The 17,501-nt window shown below is 31.9% G+C and overlaps 1 protein-coding gene across 4 annotated transcripts in view; it reads left to right on the top strand.

Moving 5' to 3' along the window:
- Positions 1–4,886: 4,886 nt before the first annotated feature.
- The window catches only part of LOC106071213 (serine palmitoyltransferase 2-like), a 30,280-nt gene continuing 17,665 nt past the window's right edge, over positions 4,887–17,501 (top strand). Inside the window, exons 1-3 of one of the 4 annotated variants that reach the window (XM_056025023.1) lie at positions 4,887–5,001; positions 8,273–8,443; positions 14,312–14,466. In XM_056025023.1, the coding sequence (XP_055880998.1) occupies positions 4,999–5,001; positions 8,273–8,443; positions 14,312–14,466 (329 nt within the window). In that variant the 5' untranslated portion in view covers positions 4,887–4,998. Of the gene's footprint in view, positions 5,002–5,107; positions 5,420–8,272; positions 8,444–13,171; positions 13,327–14,311; positions 14,467–17,501 lie in introns of those variants that run through there. The other 3 variants (XM_056025022.1, XM_056025021.1, XM_056025020.1) reach the window with 3 other exon arrangements.

Below are 17,501 nucleotides of genomic sequence, written 5' to 3'. Positions count from 1 at the left end.
ATGCGGCCCGCTTGGCCACCTAAAGAAATAACAAAATAATGTTAAAGTATTAAGCGTTTAACAGTCAACACTCTTTTTCAGGTAAAATATTTACTGAAAAAAAAAATTAAACGTAACAATCAACTTCGTTGAATTTATTAAGTATTCTTTAATGATCAGATATTTGGAAACGAATAATTTTTCGAAAATTTATTTTAAATTGAATTAGATTTGGTAACTTCGAATTATCTTTTAAGTTTAGTGTTGATTTGTTAACTTTTAATTATTATTAATTGTTATTAATCACCATAAATAAGCAATATGTTAGACTTACAGAAAAATTATCAGTGAGCCATTCTATTTTAGGCCTATTTCATTGACTAGTACTAGGCCCCCTATATTCATAACTGTCTGCGGTCACAAGACAATTCACACTAGTTAAGTGACACTTTAATTTCCCAGAATGATTAAAAAATTAGTAACTAAAAGAAAAACTAAGGACGAAATAGATCGTTTCAAGAAAGATGGGAGCTAAATTATTTTTTGCACATTGGTATCAAAAGAGAGTCACTGCAATTACGCTAATCACAAAAAAAAGTGTATGATGCTTACACCTGGAAAATGAGGGATGGCAAGCTACTTGAATTGAAAAATAGGCAACAAACATTAGGCCCTATTTGTTAAACTGAAAAATGAGAGTTGGTCTGTAGCGAAAGCCAGCTTCATTTTGTCAAACTTAATTGCAAGCCATAGCAAATCATTTAGTGAAGGTGATATTATTAAGGAGTGTGTTGCTAAAGCTGCCGAAGTAATTTGTCCAGAAAATGTGAAAGCATTCAAAGAAATGTGGCAAATAGAATAAATGACAAAAGCCAATGAGCTTGCGTGAGCAACTAAAAAATAAAATAGCTGATTTTGAATTCTTTTCATTGGCTCTCGATAAGGCCATTGATGTAACGTGGGGTAGTACAGTTGGCTATATTCACAAGGGCCTGAGACAGACATTTAAAGATACACCAGGAACTACTTGAGCTCTGATCAATGCATAACACCACAACAAGCAAGGGTGGTTTTGAGAAATTACAGGTGATACTGCAGTACAATTTACCCTTGCTAGCTAGTCTAGCAGCGGATGGTGCACCAACCATGAGTGGGGTTAGAAATGGCATTGATGCAAAGCCGCTAGCAAAAATAAGAGAGACTGATGCTAATTTTAAATTTGCTCATTTTCAGTGCAGCAAGAATTCCTGTTATGTTTTGCGAGCAATTATCTCAGTGAGCAGTTCTTTTTCATAGTGAAAGGTAGGCTACAAAAACACTTCAATGTTCGAGATTATCTGATGAAAATTTGTCATCAGTGATGAAAGTGTCAATAGTTAATAGTTCCTGATATGGGTGGAACACGAGAATTGTATCAACAAAGAAAACAATTTCACTTTATTTTGTTGAATCATCCATGAAGGCTGTCAAAAAAATGGGCTTCTTTACTTTGTTTATTATATAGAGACCAAACCTTTAGTAACGATTACTTCATATTTGGCATATTTCTATTTTGGGTCAAACATTTTAAAGTAATTTAAAAGTGCAGCCCATTGATCCAAAACTATTATTATGAAAACTGTATGGTAGGCAAAAGTACATATAACGGCTGCGACTTGATTTGTGGTACCAATATTGAAATTTTGGAGAAGTAGGCTAACCTATTGGGGGATAAAAATTGAAAATTACGATCCTACAATCAGGTGTTAGGTTTTATCCATTGTGCAACAGAAAACTGTCATCAACATTTCTAGCCTCGTGCTCCACTGTGGTTGATGATTTTTTTTATGTTTGCCCTCTTTTATAAACCCTAAATCTGTAAGCCCCAAATGAACTTTGATGTTTTGTGCACGACATTCCAAGCCAAGGAATATTCTATGCTAGAATTGATTAACAGAATCAGCGAGAACCATACGAACAACAACACTCCAAGAGTCGACAGGAAACGTGCTGAAGTCAGTTTCTGAGAAGAAGGCAAGACTATGCCTAGTAAAAGCACTACCCATGCCTCTAACGCGGAGTTTGTTAAGCATTAAACAAGAAATACGGACCAAGAACAAAACGCCGAAAGATGGTAACTTATTAGTTAAAAGATTAAGAAAGAACAACTTCATCCAGATCTGCTGTAAGTGTTTTGTTACGATGCGTTGTCATGAATAATAATTTGGTAAACATTTTAAAAAGGAGAATTCTTCATCGACTTGATTGACTTTCAAAATAAGCATGCCACTGGAATCGCAGTGATACTCATGGTATCTGGTGAATCTGGCTACAATATTTCTGCGCTTATGAAAGGTCGATGACAATTCGGTGTCGAAACAATGTCCTGAATTTTACAGGTAGGTTTATTCGTGCTGTTGAAGCTTAGGTTGATTCCACAAATTTTTTAAATATTTTTTTTTATTCTCAACTTAAACATACATTGGTGGGACTTCCTCGTCAAAACAACCGAAAATTGCCTTGAACTTAGTTGAAACCCGTTGAAGCTTTCAAGATTTAGAGGGATAGTTACACACATTTTTGAGACTCTGGATAGACTGACTTGTATTAGTGAAAGTTTTGGTACAAGAACTGAAGCAGGCGGACTATTAGAAGCTATACGTGCTTTTCTTTTTCCCCCTACATTGAGTTCTGGGTATATTTAGGCCTATAAAGGTCTGGTGGTGCGGTTTGCTCGCTGGACTGTCGTTCGGATTTATCGATGGTCGAGGGTTCAAATCCTGCCCGCTCCCATCCCCCGTCGTCCTGCGGGAGGTTTGGACTAGGAAGTAAACTATCTTCAACTCTGAAGGAACATCCGAAACATGTAAAACAAACAATCAAGGTCTCCCAAGTCTAAAACAAAGATTGTCAATTTGAGACTGCACAATAAAACTTGCCCAATATTCACTAAGCAACCTGGGTCTCACCTGATCGATGGAAACGCCCGAAATCAAATATATCATTTACTCATCGATAAGAGACATGAATCTGATATATGTTTCAGAGGAGCAACGATGCTGACTCAGCTACTAGTACAAGCAAAACTTAGACAAAGAGTATTATAGTACCATACACACTTACCAAAGAAAAAGAGCACAACCATATTAAAAACTTACAAAGGATCTCCGTATGGCACAAACTTAAAGAATTGCACCCCAAACACAACTAAGAACATTGGAAAAGGACAATGAAAATAATAACTTAAATGAGCAGAAGAAGTGGTTGGATTTAAACGAGGGAATCGGATGGTATGGTGATGAATGCAGACAAATTAGAGAGAAGAAAAATATTGCTCGGATGATGGTGCTACAGAGAGAGAGAGCGAGATAGCAGAAACACCAGACATGTGCAGCTATACAATGATACAATAATTAAGAAGAGTCACCAAAGTTATGAGAAAGAAAAAAACGGGAATCGGAAATGTCCAAGATTACTCAACGCGTCAACTCGCCACTCATTACTGTTTAATATGTCTATAAGGACACGTGTCTATGACACGTCATTGTTGACACAGCTTGGCATAAACAACAATGACTGTTAACGGTCCTGTGACGGATTTTTTTTTTTTGCCAACGACCGACCAACAACAAGGAAGGGGGCAGCGAAAAAAAGTTTTATTTTCATTGCAGTTATTAATCCGTGTCTGACTATTACCAATGTTTAGAAATTAAAATATCTTAAAGTAAGAGCGACGTCGTTTCATCTTCTAATAAGACTTTGCCAAATGTAGACCGTTTGCGCGAGAGATGCATGCAACAATATGCTTTAAAACGTTTTCAAGAAAACATTTCAAAACGTCTCCGCTAGTGTGATCCTTCTGGATTTTCTTATCTGAGATTGGTCGAATTCTTCCGACTATTGCACTTCATTATAGTGACGATTTTTTGTGCGAAAAAAAGGTCCGCGGCAGAGATGTCTTACTTAGCACGAAGATGATCTTAAAAAAGATCACGCCCATTACAGACGTCCGTGTGCTATAGGCCTATTTCTGAATTTCTGAAGCTGACAACGCCAGAATACGCTCAATGTCGGGGCCAGGCCCCGAAATCAAAACCCTTACCAACCGTTCGATTCTATGTTAAGAGAGAACTTTTTACAACGCTTAAAAATAATGTAGGCAGCACTATTTCCAAAAAAAAAAAAAAAAAAAAAAAAAAAAAAAAAAAAAAGACAAGGGACTCGTTCTAGTGAAATTACATTATGTGAATAAGGATTCTAAACATAGTGTTACTATTACTATAAACGGAAAAAAAAACAACACTTAAATACTTATGGCTAAGTTTCTTTTCAATTATATTCTTAGAAAATCTCACGGACATCAAAAAGGGTATTTGTATCAATTAATATAGGCAATTTCAAAATTTGAGTGAAATAGAAAATAAAATCCTTGAAATTATATAAGCCACGCAAATATACTTTCACAAAACATTCGATTGTACAGCACCGAACTAGTCACTATTATTATTATCCTGTTTCTTTACACCTCATGATGAAGGTTTTCTGGGGTTTCGCCAAATTACCGAAACAACTGGAGAAGGACTTTGTGATTTCGTAATAGTAAAAAATACAAAATTAAAATTGAAAATAAAACACCGAAGAGGGCATGCGGGATTGGATAACGATGCGAATATGTAAGGGGAAAGAAAGGGGGATCAACAAAAATGTTACAAGAACTTGCGCTTTTGGTACATGGTCCAGCTCAGTCTTAATACATTTTTGTTAGAAAAAATAGGTGTGTGGGCGCCATTTTTTAATTATGCACGCAGGCGACCACAACCCTTGCGGCGGCCCTGTATAGACTCTAGTAGCTAGACCTAGTTACTTATATATATATATATATATATAGAGTACGGCTGTAGCTAGTGTTTGTTTATCTTGTAACCACTTGGATCCCGATTCAGACTTCCTGTTGTAGGTTTAGTCACTATCACACGTTTGTTAGTCAGTAAAGGGAAATGCCTTTAGATTATATTTGACTGTTATAACGAATGAAAAACAATGGTATTAATTTACAACCAGCAACTTTAATTCTAATAACATGTTAGATATAGATAGTATAAAATATTTCAACCATAAAAGTGAAATATATTTTTACTCATACACACTAATAGAGACCTAAAGCCAGTAAAGCCTAAGCCTAAAGTGTTTTTGTAGATAGATCTATATGGATCTAATATAATTTGCGATTGGCTCGTAATCTTTACTGAGGTTATTTTTCGACCAATGGTAGTAAGTGAGTGTTAAGATTGATAGCAATACTTTCAAGATGGCCACGGGGAGGGGCTCTATCAATAGGAAATTAGAGGACAACAAAAAAGACGTTTTATGTACACAAATGCCAGAATCACACAATAATCGTCCTAAAAATGGCCATAAAAATGGATTACGTAGCAATGGCAAAAATGGCTCTCACACCTCTGTAAGTTGGGACCGTATTAGATCTAGACTAATAGTAATACTTGGAACTAGGCTAGGGCTAGCCGCTAGGTTCGTAGACACCTACACGGCTACAGTCCTACAGCCTACTACACTGCTACAGTAACAGTAGTACAGTCATGTACACTAGTACTAGTACTCAGTAGTAGTAGTACAGTGTCTGTACACCTACACGGTACACCGTGATTGTGATAAACTCTAAAACTGGCATAAATTTATGATAAATAACTAAACTTAAAACTACTAGATCTAGATGTAGATCTAAATTTTAAAAGTTAATCATGAAAGTGTCTAACTAAAGTTTACTAAAGCCGCAGTAAATAAACCGTAAAATAAAGGCACTCTCCATGCCTCTACTGCTACTAGATTCTAGATCTAGTGACTAGTCTAGTCCCTAGGACTAGCCTCTAGAATCTACTTCTACTTATTTATAAATCTAGATCTCGACTAGTACAGTACTTGATCTAGATTAGAAGAATTTAATAAGTAGATCTAATTAAATCTAATAGAGTAATAGTAATAGTTGTAGAATAGAATAGTCAATAGATCTCTAATGCCTACTATAATTATAATTATAGTATAATTAGTTTAATCTTGATCTAGATTATTAGATTGATTATAATGATGATCTAGAAATACTAGTAATATAGACTCTAGTAACTACTAAGTAGTAGTAGTAGATCTAGTTGTAAGTAGTAGCCTAGAGTACTAGTACTGTAACTGACTGTAGACTGAGACTGAGTAAACTTAAAACTGTAGTGATGTATTGTAGCGTAGAAGATTTAGATTCTAGACTAGATTTACACACCTAGACTTGAGATGTCTAGAATTTAGATTATATAGATCTAATAATAAAAATATAATTTATATCTAATAGATCTATTCTATCTATATGATTATGAATGACATTATAATGTCTAGACTCTAGATCTACACTTAAGTTCTAAGTCACTTTAGTTATTAATTGACTTGTCATTTAATAAGCATTTATATTTATATCTGTCTATCTAGACTAGATTCTAGATCTATCCAATCTTATCAAACACCCCCCTTTTGTATGTATCAGGTGATTTATAAAGTACACTGGTATGAAAGCATGTTTTTTTGACCTCATAGACATGAATGGGTAGTGCTTCCAGTACTAAGGCCACTGTATAGCCTCATGTTTCATTAGCCAAGCAAGACCTATATATTTGATTTCAGGATTCAAAGTAGAACATGTGTATATAATCTTTGATATTATATTCTCTACAACACCCAACCATGCAGGACAAGACGCACGCACACCGACTATCTAACCCTCAATGAAAAAATAACTCTTTTATTTCTGCAAATCCCCCTCCCCCCCCCCCCCTTGTAACTTTCGTGGCGACAGAGAGCATGGCTCAGAAAAAAAGGGGGGAGAAGAAAAAAAGTAATCTTCTCTGTATTATAATTCTCTGCGTCGCCCAACCACCCACCCCATTTGGACAACTTTTTTTTTCAGGAAGTGTTTGCCCGTCACTAAATAGCGATAGCGGCGTATGCGTGTCGGCTCGTATAGAATAATATAAATCAATTATATCAATAGATCTAGGTCATGTCTTATTGTAGAAGTAGGATGGTATGATCCTGATGTCTTTCTTAGTATTTTATTAGGTATTGTTTTTGTATAAAATTTATAATTAATGGTTCAGAGTTTATTTTAGTTTTATGTTCTCGTTTGATTTGTAAAAATCTTTTAATAAACCCTAATGCTCTGTTTTATTTTTTTAAATAATTTCATTAATAAGGGGATCGTTATAAATTATAAAAATACAGACTACAACAAAGATTAAAATACAATAAGCAACACTTGTGTCAGCAGACAATATTTATTACATAAAATAAATAACTTGGTTTAGATCATTCCAGCCATCAGTTGCTAGTAACAGTGTTGTACATAATTACAATCATATGTCATGAATAATATCCAAATAGTGAAAATTATACAAAGTCCAGTGAACACAAAGAATCATAAAATATGTCTGCTTAATAACTAGCTCAATTATTAACTGCCAAATACACATATCCGCTCTCCAGCAGGACTAGGTAACAACTGCCCATAATGCATTTCAAACCTCTCTACAACTCAGAGGTTTGTCTCATGCTTTCAATTAAATCAGGAATATATATAGTTTAGTTTAGTCATAGTTTTTGTCTTACTTTTTCTTCTTCTAGCCAGCTTTTTGCTGCTGAGCTGTGAGCTTTTTTGCAGATTGTGCCAAGGAAAAATAGTGTGCTGTTCTTCTTCAGTTGTTCAGCACTGCTGTACAGGGTGCTGGTTATGTTGGGCTGTAGTGGTAGTGGGTCAGCCTAAGGTGGATAAGGAAGGGGCATTCAAAGAGAATATGGTTTACGGTTTCATAAGGGTGGGTGCAGTGTCTACAAAGGGGGAGTTGTTTGGAATTTATTTTGTTAAGATGGTAATTTAACAGAGGTGTGTCCTGTTCTTAGTTAGAAGACTGTAGATTGCTTTTTGTGGGGGCAGAAGTTAATACTGTCCAGTTGGTTTGGCATGGCCATTTCTTTGTACATGGCTCTGCCTCTGCCCATTGATTGAGACACTCCTCTTTGTGATTGTTGACTTACATTGACCATAGATAATCCTGCCTTTGATAGTTTATTATTATTTTGTCTTATAAAATACTTAAGCATTAAATTGTGAATAACTGTTTCTTTCATTTACATCTAGAGAATGTGTTTCTAATGATAGGTATGTTCCTAACAAAAGTAGTGCTCAAATTTCCTTTTTTTTTTCTTTTTTAATTTGTTACATTTTCTGGAAGCATAAACTATATTATTTTTAATCCCACAGCAGTCCAGGTGGGACGAAGATTTTTTTGAATCTTTTGAGGAGACACCTCTTCTAGTAGCCATTTTGACATATTTGGGCTATGGTCTTCTTGTGGTGATTGGACAGATACGGGACCTTATGAGGGCTTATGGGATAGAAAAGGATAAGAGTTGCACAGAACCAAAGCTTGAGGTGAATTTTATTTTATTCTCTTTGATAAACACTTAAGATTTAAGAGTTTCTTAATAATATTTTGTTCATTTGTCAAAAAATTTCTATTATGACAATCATTTAGGTAATATTAAGTATCAAATTTATTTCAGAAAATATTTGTTTAAAAATTAAATTGTATTAGCTGATATTTAAGATTTTAATCAATCTTTTTACATTGCTAATATTTATTGCCAGAAATTTAATGCATCCTTTTGCAGCCAAATATTTGCTACAATTTAGTTTTTACTTTTATTTGCCTCTTTTTGTCTTCTTCTTTTTTTTTAAATGTTGCTCTTCTTAAAGTGAGCTATGCTATGTCGGGTTAACCTAGTGGCAGTCACTCATAGTATTCTGTCTTGAATTTAAAAAAAAATATTTTTTTTTGGTGAAGGAAATGAATTGCATTCAGTTGTTTCAAGATATGAGATTTCAATGTTACTTCTAATCACGTGATAAAGTGATTGCTTAATCATCCAATGAAATATGTTATTAACAGTGAAATAATTTGTGTACAAAAATAATTTTCATAGCTATTATTAATAGCTTTGCAAAACTTATAATCTTTGACTTAGTCTATTTAAAGGGAAGTTGGTTAATATTATATATTTGAAGAAAAGGAAGCAAGTAAAAATATTTTTTTTGTGTGTAATCCATGCATGAAAGACAAGACTACATCTGATGTACTCACTAGCTGCTTTATTTTTTTTCTTTAAGCAACAGAACCTTTTTTTTGTTTGTTTGTTTATAAATTTATTATAGACAAATTAAATCTGTTAGATTAATTTAACTGTATAAAATTATCATTGGAAATCATTTTCTGTTTTTGTTATTTAATGTAAACATTAATATAAATGTTTTCAAAACAACAACTTTATATTACTATACTGAATTTGTTGACTTGAAAATGTGTTTATCAGTTTACACTTTACAGTGGTTTTACAGAGATTTTTATCTCTACTGATCAAATTAATATAGCTTTATAGTGAATTTATAATAATAATAATATAATCAGAAAAAATTATTATATAGAGTATACATATTATTGTTAAAAAATAAAGTGCTTTTTTTTTTCTTAACCCTTCTATCTTCTTAAATTGGTACAACTGTAGTATGTATTCTAAGGCACCACATGGAACCTTTTTATAGGTTTTTTTTTCAAGTACAAGTAATTAGTAGTGAAAAAAGCTTCCCATGATTCTTATGTTTTTGAAAATGAATGTACTTTTTGTTTACTTTCAAAAAGTAGATGAAATTTCAGTGTCAGAACAATTTTCAAAGTGTCATTTATCAAAAATAAAACTGTTCATTTATATACAAAAAAAAAATTACTGATGTGTGAAACTTCCCACCAGTATAAACCATTGTCATTAATTAATTGTAACTCTGTTGAAAAATTTAGGAAATTGATTTTGTGGAAGTGAAAAGACAAGATTTTCCTTTTTTTTTTCACAGCTTTTGAAAAATTTCAAAACTAAAATTCATTCACACAATGAAGTTGTTTGAACAATTAAAATCTATCTCACAAAGCTTTGAGTGTTACATATTTGGGTTACTTTATTTACTGTACAGCGTGTGCCTTTTTTTTTTTGTGCTGCCTAAATTCAACTAGAAATTATGTGTTTACAGTACCTTGTTATTGTTCACATCATGAGTCTTCAAACATGTGCAAAGTTTTGAGAAAAAAGTTGTAAAATCTGTAAACGTAGATTTGAAAGTGTTGCATATGTAAAATTTGTTAGGATAATAAACCTCATATTAGCTATATTAATATGTAACAAGAAGATTTATATAGGAAGAAAGCAAAATAAAAATGATTTAGAAATAGTAAACTTTATGCCTTAGGATTTCCTTTTTTTTTCCTTTTTCTTTTCTTAATAGTGAACCTTAGGGTTTAAAGTTTAAGATTTTATAAATATTTTCTCTTACATATATAAAATTAAAGCCATGCTCATTGGATGACATCCCATTTCTTGTAATTCTGAAACATTTGACACAGTTTCTTAAGATTTTTATAGTTAATGCTTTGCAAATAGTTATTGATAACTTAATTACAATATCTTTTTTTTTTATCAATTTGTTTGTTTGATTGAAGAATGTAGTGTTGAACAAAGTTTCTTTAAGATGTTTGTTTCTCTTCTCTTTGCTATGTTCCAATTTTGCATAAGCTGTGAGACTAAACCCTCCTAAGTGCATAAGTTGTTAGACTCTATTGCCTCTTGTTCTGGAGAGATTTTTAGCCTATCTTCCCTGTGTTCTACTCCCTTGTATCTATAGCATCTGTTGGAGCTTTGGGATAAAAAGATCATTCCTTTTCTTTATGGTAGTTTGTAATTTTTACAGATGTCTTTACCTTAGTGCATATATCTGTAAGGATAAGATATCTTTTTTTTTATTTGTGCTTGTTTGTCTTTGTAAGTATACTTTTACATTCCTGTTTTTATAAGTATAAGATAATTTGTACATGTTTCTCTTTTAAAAGTATATGATACTTTGTTCATGTTATATGCTTGATAAGGGTTGATTGCCTATTTTGTCTCTTAAAATCTTAAGTTTCTTACTAATTTATGCAAAAGAAAAATACAAACCCTATTAGTACGATAAATGTTTTATATCACTAAAAAACATAAACAATTTTATAATATAGGTTTGGCAGTATTAAAAGGGCCTGAGTTTTGCTTCAGTTGACAGTCTGAAAGCTAGTTTACCTTAGCATGTACTTAGCATACATTTTTTTATCTCCTGAGCTGAAGATGTTTTAAAATATTTCTATTCAAAACATAATAGCGCTGCCATTCATGCCTTAAATTTACCTCCCTTGTATGGCCTGCATAATATTTTTGTCATATATAATAGATTTGGGCTTCAGTGGTTTCTATTTTTTGTGGTGCACTACCCATGACTGGCTGTTAACCTTTTCTTGCATATGATGTGGACTGAGAAACAATACTTTTAGATTAGTTGAAAATGTAGAGTTTTAGTTTTTGTTACTTATGTCTTCATTGTGAATTATAGCAGTCCTCTATAAACAGGAAGTTGTGTTGACATTAGTCAAACATCAGCTGACAAGTTACACTAAAGTTCTGCTTTGTATTTAACCCCTTTTTTTTAAAATAAGTTCGTATGTTGGTTTGATTTTATAGTTACTAAAAATAACCAACTAACTTTTTGTTACCAATAAACATTTGTTGAAAACTCTTAATTCTGCAAACTACTAACCTGTAATTTAAGTTGATATGAGTGCTGCTGGCTTAATATTTAGAATATAACAGTTTTGTGTTAGTAATATTTCTTTGTATAGAAGCGAGACCAGTCATTATAGAAGGCCTGAACACTAACACAACCTGTGGGCAGTTTAGACTATAACTTGTTGCCAGATCCTTCAGACCTGTGACAGGGCCAGGAGCTATTGGCCTAAACTGCCCAGAGATTGTGACCTTACAGGTCAGTGTTCAAGCCTTCTATAACATATGGTCTCGATAGAGATAATTTTTTTTTCCCCATGAACTAGTTATTTTTATTAACTTTTGATAAGCTTTTAATTTATAAGTTGTCTACACTTGTTTCCTGCTAATATTTTATTCCCTTTTTAAATGTAGTTTTAATTCTGTATTACTTTTATTTTTTAAGCTAATTAGTTATCAGAGATATGTATTCTATAAGTAACATTTTATATCTGAAGTATTGATCACATAAATATTTTAGAAAATTAACAAAAGGTAATAATATTTAAAATGTTGAATTATTAATTAACCCATTATAGCTATACAAAGCTTGTTTCAATAGAAATTCTATTTATAATATTTTTAAATCACATAAATCAATTACATATTATAAGCTTATAAAATAGTTTATAGTTATACCATTTTCAGATTTAGAAATATGTAAACATTTCTATTGCATATGCATATTGACTCATTTTTTAATAGCTTCTATTTGCAGAATTTATTTAGCATATATACTTCTGTCATAGATGAAATAAACTAATTTATAAAATAATCAGTATTTTTAAAAATAGATCTCAAATAAAAACATTTTTGTCTGTTAAATATGGTCCTTAAAAAAACATATGCTTAATGCTAGGAAGTGTTTATTCAAAATTGACCTCAGTTAGTTAATTAATATCTTTTCAAATATTACAAACAGGCTTTCAATAGATAATTTAAAATGAAATAAAAAATTAAACAAAGTGACATGTTGGGCTTGGTACATACATAAAATGTTTTTTTTTTTTTTTTAAAATGAAATCCCTTCACAAAATATTTATTAAAATGCATACTTCTTAACCCCAACAAAAATATTTATTAAAATGCATACTCCTTAGCTATTTTGTAGTTTAGAATTTCTGAATTGGCTAACAGTGTGTTAACCAAGTTTAAAGCTTATTAATATTTTGTTTTCAAATTACTTACTCCTGAGATATTTTGTAGTTTAGAATGTTTGAGTTACTTAACAATGTGTTTGCCAAGTTCAGTCACTCTAACTCATTAATATTTTGTAGTAACAACAATTTAAAAAAATATGTAGATAGAATGTAAAGGCATGAAAAAAAGAACACATTTCTTTCACTACTACTGTTTTAAATACTCAAGGCTTGTTAACAGATTAATTCTCTAACAATGTATGGTGTTTAGTCAGGAGTTTCATACAATAATCAAGATAAAGTCTCACTTTGAGAAACTTGCAATATTTTTGATTTCCTTCCCTCAGGGTTTTGTCCCCCTGTATCAGAGCTGGGAAAGCTTTTACACACGAAATGTTTACAGGCGAATTCGGGACTGTTGGAACCGCGTGGTTGGCAGTAAGCCTGGCACGCGGATCACAATCTTGGATCGAGACTCATGCGACTATGGATGGACGTTTGAGTATGTAGCAAGGCATCAGAAAAACATCCACTGCCTACCTCACATTTATTTTAAACAATTTTTTTTTATTTTGACTGTCCTGTTCTATACTTTCAAGTATAATCTTACAGAGGAGCAGAAGTAACTGTGTACAAATTTGCTCTCTCACTATTTATGTATAAACATTCTCTTTATGTTTACGAATGAGCTGTTTCCTTTGTTTTCTTGTCCTGCACCTTGTTTTGTGTTTGATTGAGGTTCACCATTACGCAGGAATTGTTCGAGAAATTAGCAAGTTATTCTTGATGTTCTTTAAAAAAGATTTGTTACATTTTTCGTTGTTTTTTTTTACTAGTAAGCATTTGATTAGATATTGTATGACCTTTGTGCATCATTACAATTTTAACAAGATATTAACCTGCATGGCATTAAACTAGAATGGACAAACATGTTTGATTTTGTTCACAGCCCTGTGGCTTGCTTGTGAATGACAATTGTTGTTGAATTATTATTCAGTTTGTACTTTTCTCTCTTACGTCTGCTAGCTTTGTCTCGGCTTCTTACCCCCCCCCCCCCTTTTCTGAAAAATAATACTTACAAGAGGGAATAATTAGGCTTTACATTTTTTTTTTAAACTATTTTTTGGTGGTCTTTGCTAAATTATTTCCTTGTAGACAAGCTTTTCCTTCCTTCTTATTTAAAGAAATATATCTGGCATGCTTGTGATTTGCATATTGTTTATATTTTGTCTGTACCATAAACTGTATATGTGCTCAGAAATGTTTTTTTTTATTTTCAGTACTTGTCCAGTAATCATATTTTTTTTCAGGATGTAACAAACCACAATTGAAACGAAAAAGTTTTGATAGTGCAGCAGAAATGAAAATTTGGGAGTTAACTTTTTTTTAATATGATCTCTATTTACACATTTTTTTGACAAATAGTTTTTCACAATTTTTTTTCTTGCTTGTTCTCGTTACCTCCCCCATCACCCCTATTCATGCAGGGCTTTGTGCCTCTATTCTTGAGCTGGGAGAGCTTTTATACAAGAAACTTGTATAGACGCGCCCGCGACTGCTGGAATCGCCCTATCTCTAGCTGTGCAGGGGGCCGCATTGATGTCATGGAGAGAGTCTCTCCTGACTATGGATGGAACTTTCAGTATGTATGCCTGTTACTGCGCAGCAAGCACTTAAACATTTACTATATCCCTACAGTTTTATAGAACAGAAAACTCCTCTTTCTTCTTCCCCTTTCTTCCCAATAAAAGTTATATCAGACAGTTTTTAAATGACTTGCCTATAAATGCACCCATCTTTTGATTCAAGTTTAAATGTAGCTCCTTGAGAAAAGATTTGTTTGCCAAAATAGAGACTTCCCATTTAATCAAAAGGACATTCCCTAACATGTAACTTGATTATGCTAGACAAATTTAATGTGAAGTGCTCATGAGGACAAAAAAAAAAAGAAATAATGTAAATTGCAGATCTATTTACATAAGTGGAATAGCTTGAATTGTGATAACATGAAGCTGATGGTACACATTATAACTTTAACTAAGTGAATCATGTACCTTGCCAACTTTTAGTTTACCTTAAATTTGATAGTGTACAAACATACTTCACTAGATATGGATGAAGTTGTGCTTTGGTGTGCTTACTATATCAATAGTATCAGAGATTTTGTCTCATAAAATTATTTGGTTAGTCAACATATATTAGTTTGAAGGCCTCCAAGTCTTGACTTTCATATTGAATTTGTTCTTTACTTAAGACTTTAACATTTAGCTTAACATTTAGTTTGAAGTTGAAGTACAACAAATGATGCTCTATCAATATATAATGTGCTTAATTTGCTTGCCATGGCTGATAATGTTTCCTTTGGCTTTTGTTTTTTTAATAGAGATTTGAAGTGAATAGGACATTAGACATTCAACAAAACTTATTGAAAAATTCACACTAATCTATTTAGATATTAAATATTTTGAATACTTTACAAAACTTGGAAGGCTTTTCATTTTTTTATTCTAGAAGTTAATGCATAAAAAAACTAAATATTTGACAGTTTTCTTTTTTTGTTTAAGCAAACAGATTGTTTTGTAGCATTAAAGTTCAGGGATGACTGTTGAAAGAAAAATATTTTAAGAATAAGAAAAAAAAATTTTTTTTTCTTACAATATTTGCTTTTGCACAACACACTAAATTATTAAATTTATTTTTTGTTTCTTTAAAATTGATTAATGTGAAGCTGGTGGTCACAACTGCTCATGCCTTAAATATTTCTAGGCTTGTTGTTGTTACTCCCCCTATTTATGCATGTTTACCCTTTAAATGGAACATATGTCGTCTTACCTTATTGATGTAACAATATATTATATTGCATGCGACACATAAGATGGCAAAAGCTTCGTGCTTTTTTCTCTTTTTTTTTTTTTTTTTTTCAGCCTTCTTTTTTTTCCACTTGAAGTAAAGAGTTCTTTGGTCTGCTTTGAAAGCTAATAATTTATGCTATTATAGAAAAAAAGTTGATTCCTATTCTGTTGGAACATAACAATGTAACTCTGTAAAATTATTAGTGTCTGGCATCTTAAAAGCTACATTAAATGAGGAACTGTGAACATTAACTTTAGGAAACGAGTCCCAGTTCCATTAGATGTTTGAAAATAAAATTAGCTGCAGAGTTTTGAGCTATAGATCTAGAATTACTTTGCCTGAGCAGAAGTCTGGCCATGATAACATTCTGTTTCATAGACATTGTATGCATTTTGCATGGATTATATATCCACCAGCAACCTCTGTTTAGCACTCTTAAGTCTTAGTTTGAAAAGGACTTGGAAAAGATCATCCCTGTGCCTGAGTTACATTGCTTACTGATCTCTCTTTCAAGTATATGTCATCCTCTTTTTTGCCATAGTTTCTTTGTGTAAATAATGTCTCCCTCATCTATGTGTCTTAGTTTCATTGCTTAATAAACTATTTAACTCTATTTGACCTATCTACTTTTTACTTTTCCTACATGCCTTGACTTTTATTGTTATGGATTTTGCTAGTTACATTTTACTGTCTTGGGATCTGGGCTTTGGACTTTTTGTCTGTGTCTTATGCATCCAGAGTTTGTGAGTGGTAATATTTTTATAACCATCTAATGTCTAAAAGATACCCCAATTGTAGTGCCATTTATTTCTCATTTTTTTCTTGTTAGACAAGTTTTTCTACTGGGATACTTAGGAAATTTAAACAGTATGCTTCATTCACTACCTAGATAGTAGCAAAAAAAAAAACAAAAAAAAAACATTTTTCTTTTCATATGTTTTGGAATCCAAAAGAATATATTTATTTAAAAAAGTACTTTATAATTATTGTTTTAGTTTTATTTTTTAAAAGTATTATTTACTTCATCATCCCCTTAGTAATAATATTATAGTGATCATTTTAATAATTTAGCAAAGAAACAGCAAAAGTTGGCCTAAATAAAATGTCAATTATATGTACTGATAATGTAAAAGGTTACATTTAATTCTTCAAGCAAGACGGAATATGTCGAGAAATTCTTGACTTCTTTTGTCTCTCCATGATTCTAATTGGCATTACATGGGTAGTTCAGCTAACAGATGTTACTCTTTTTCACAAACACTATTTATAATTCATATGGTTATTGTTGATTCCAAGTTCTTGTTTTTCATTTCGGAAATTTGTTATTGCGCCTCCCATTTGTTAGTATTTTGTTCTTGTGAATTTCCAGATAATTGAATGACATTCTGTTTCAGTACTGTTAATTCCCATGTGTACATAAGAAAATGCATGAACTGGGAATCTCAAATGTAATTGTTGTTGCATTTTATTCACTCATGTATTGTAATTTGTTATTGTAAGTTTACTTAGATTCCTGGTTCATACATTTTTGTTGCCATTTATTATCATTGCATGTGTTTTATTTATTCAATGTTTCCTATACAGCTAATAACAACAGGGGCCAAAAACACATTCTATAATTTTTACAGACTTGAAACCCAAAAAAAAAAAAAGACAAAGAAAATTTTATGTCCAAAATTATTTGTTCAACAAGTCCTTTATTAGCTAAGGAAACATTTTATTATAGAAAAAAGATTATTAAACTTAATTTTCATCAGAATCTATTAACCTTTTTTTTAATTCTAAGCATCATGTCTCTTATCTTTTAAATTCTAAAATTTCAAA

Source organism: Biomphalaria glabrata, chromosome 3, assembly GCF_947242115.1.
Source record: "Biomphalaria glabrata chromosome 3, xgBioGlab47.1, whole genome shotgun sequence".
NCBI lineage: Eukaryota > Metazoa > Mollusca > Gastropoda > Planorbidae > Biomphalaria > Biomphalaria glabrata.
Note: the sequence above shows the minus strand (reverse complement) of the source record. Positions and strands in the feature narration are given on the sequence as shown.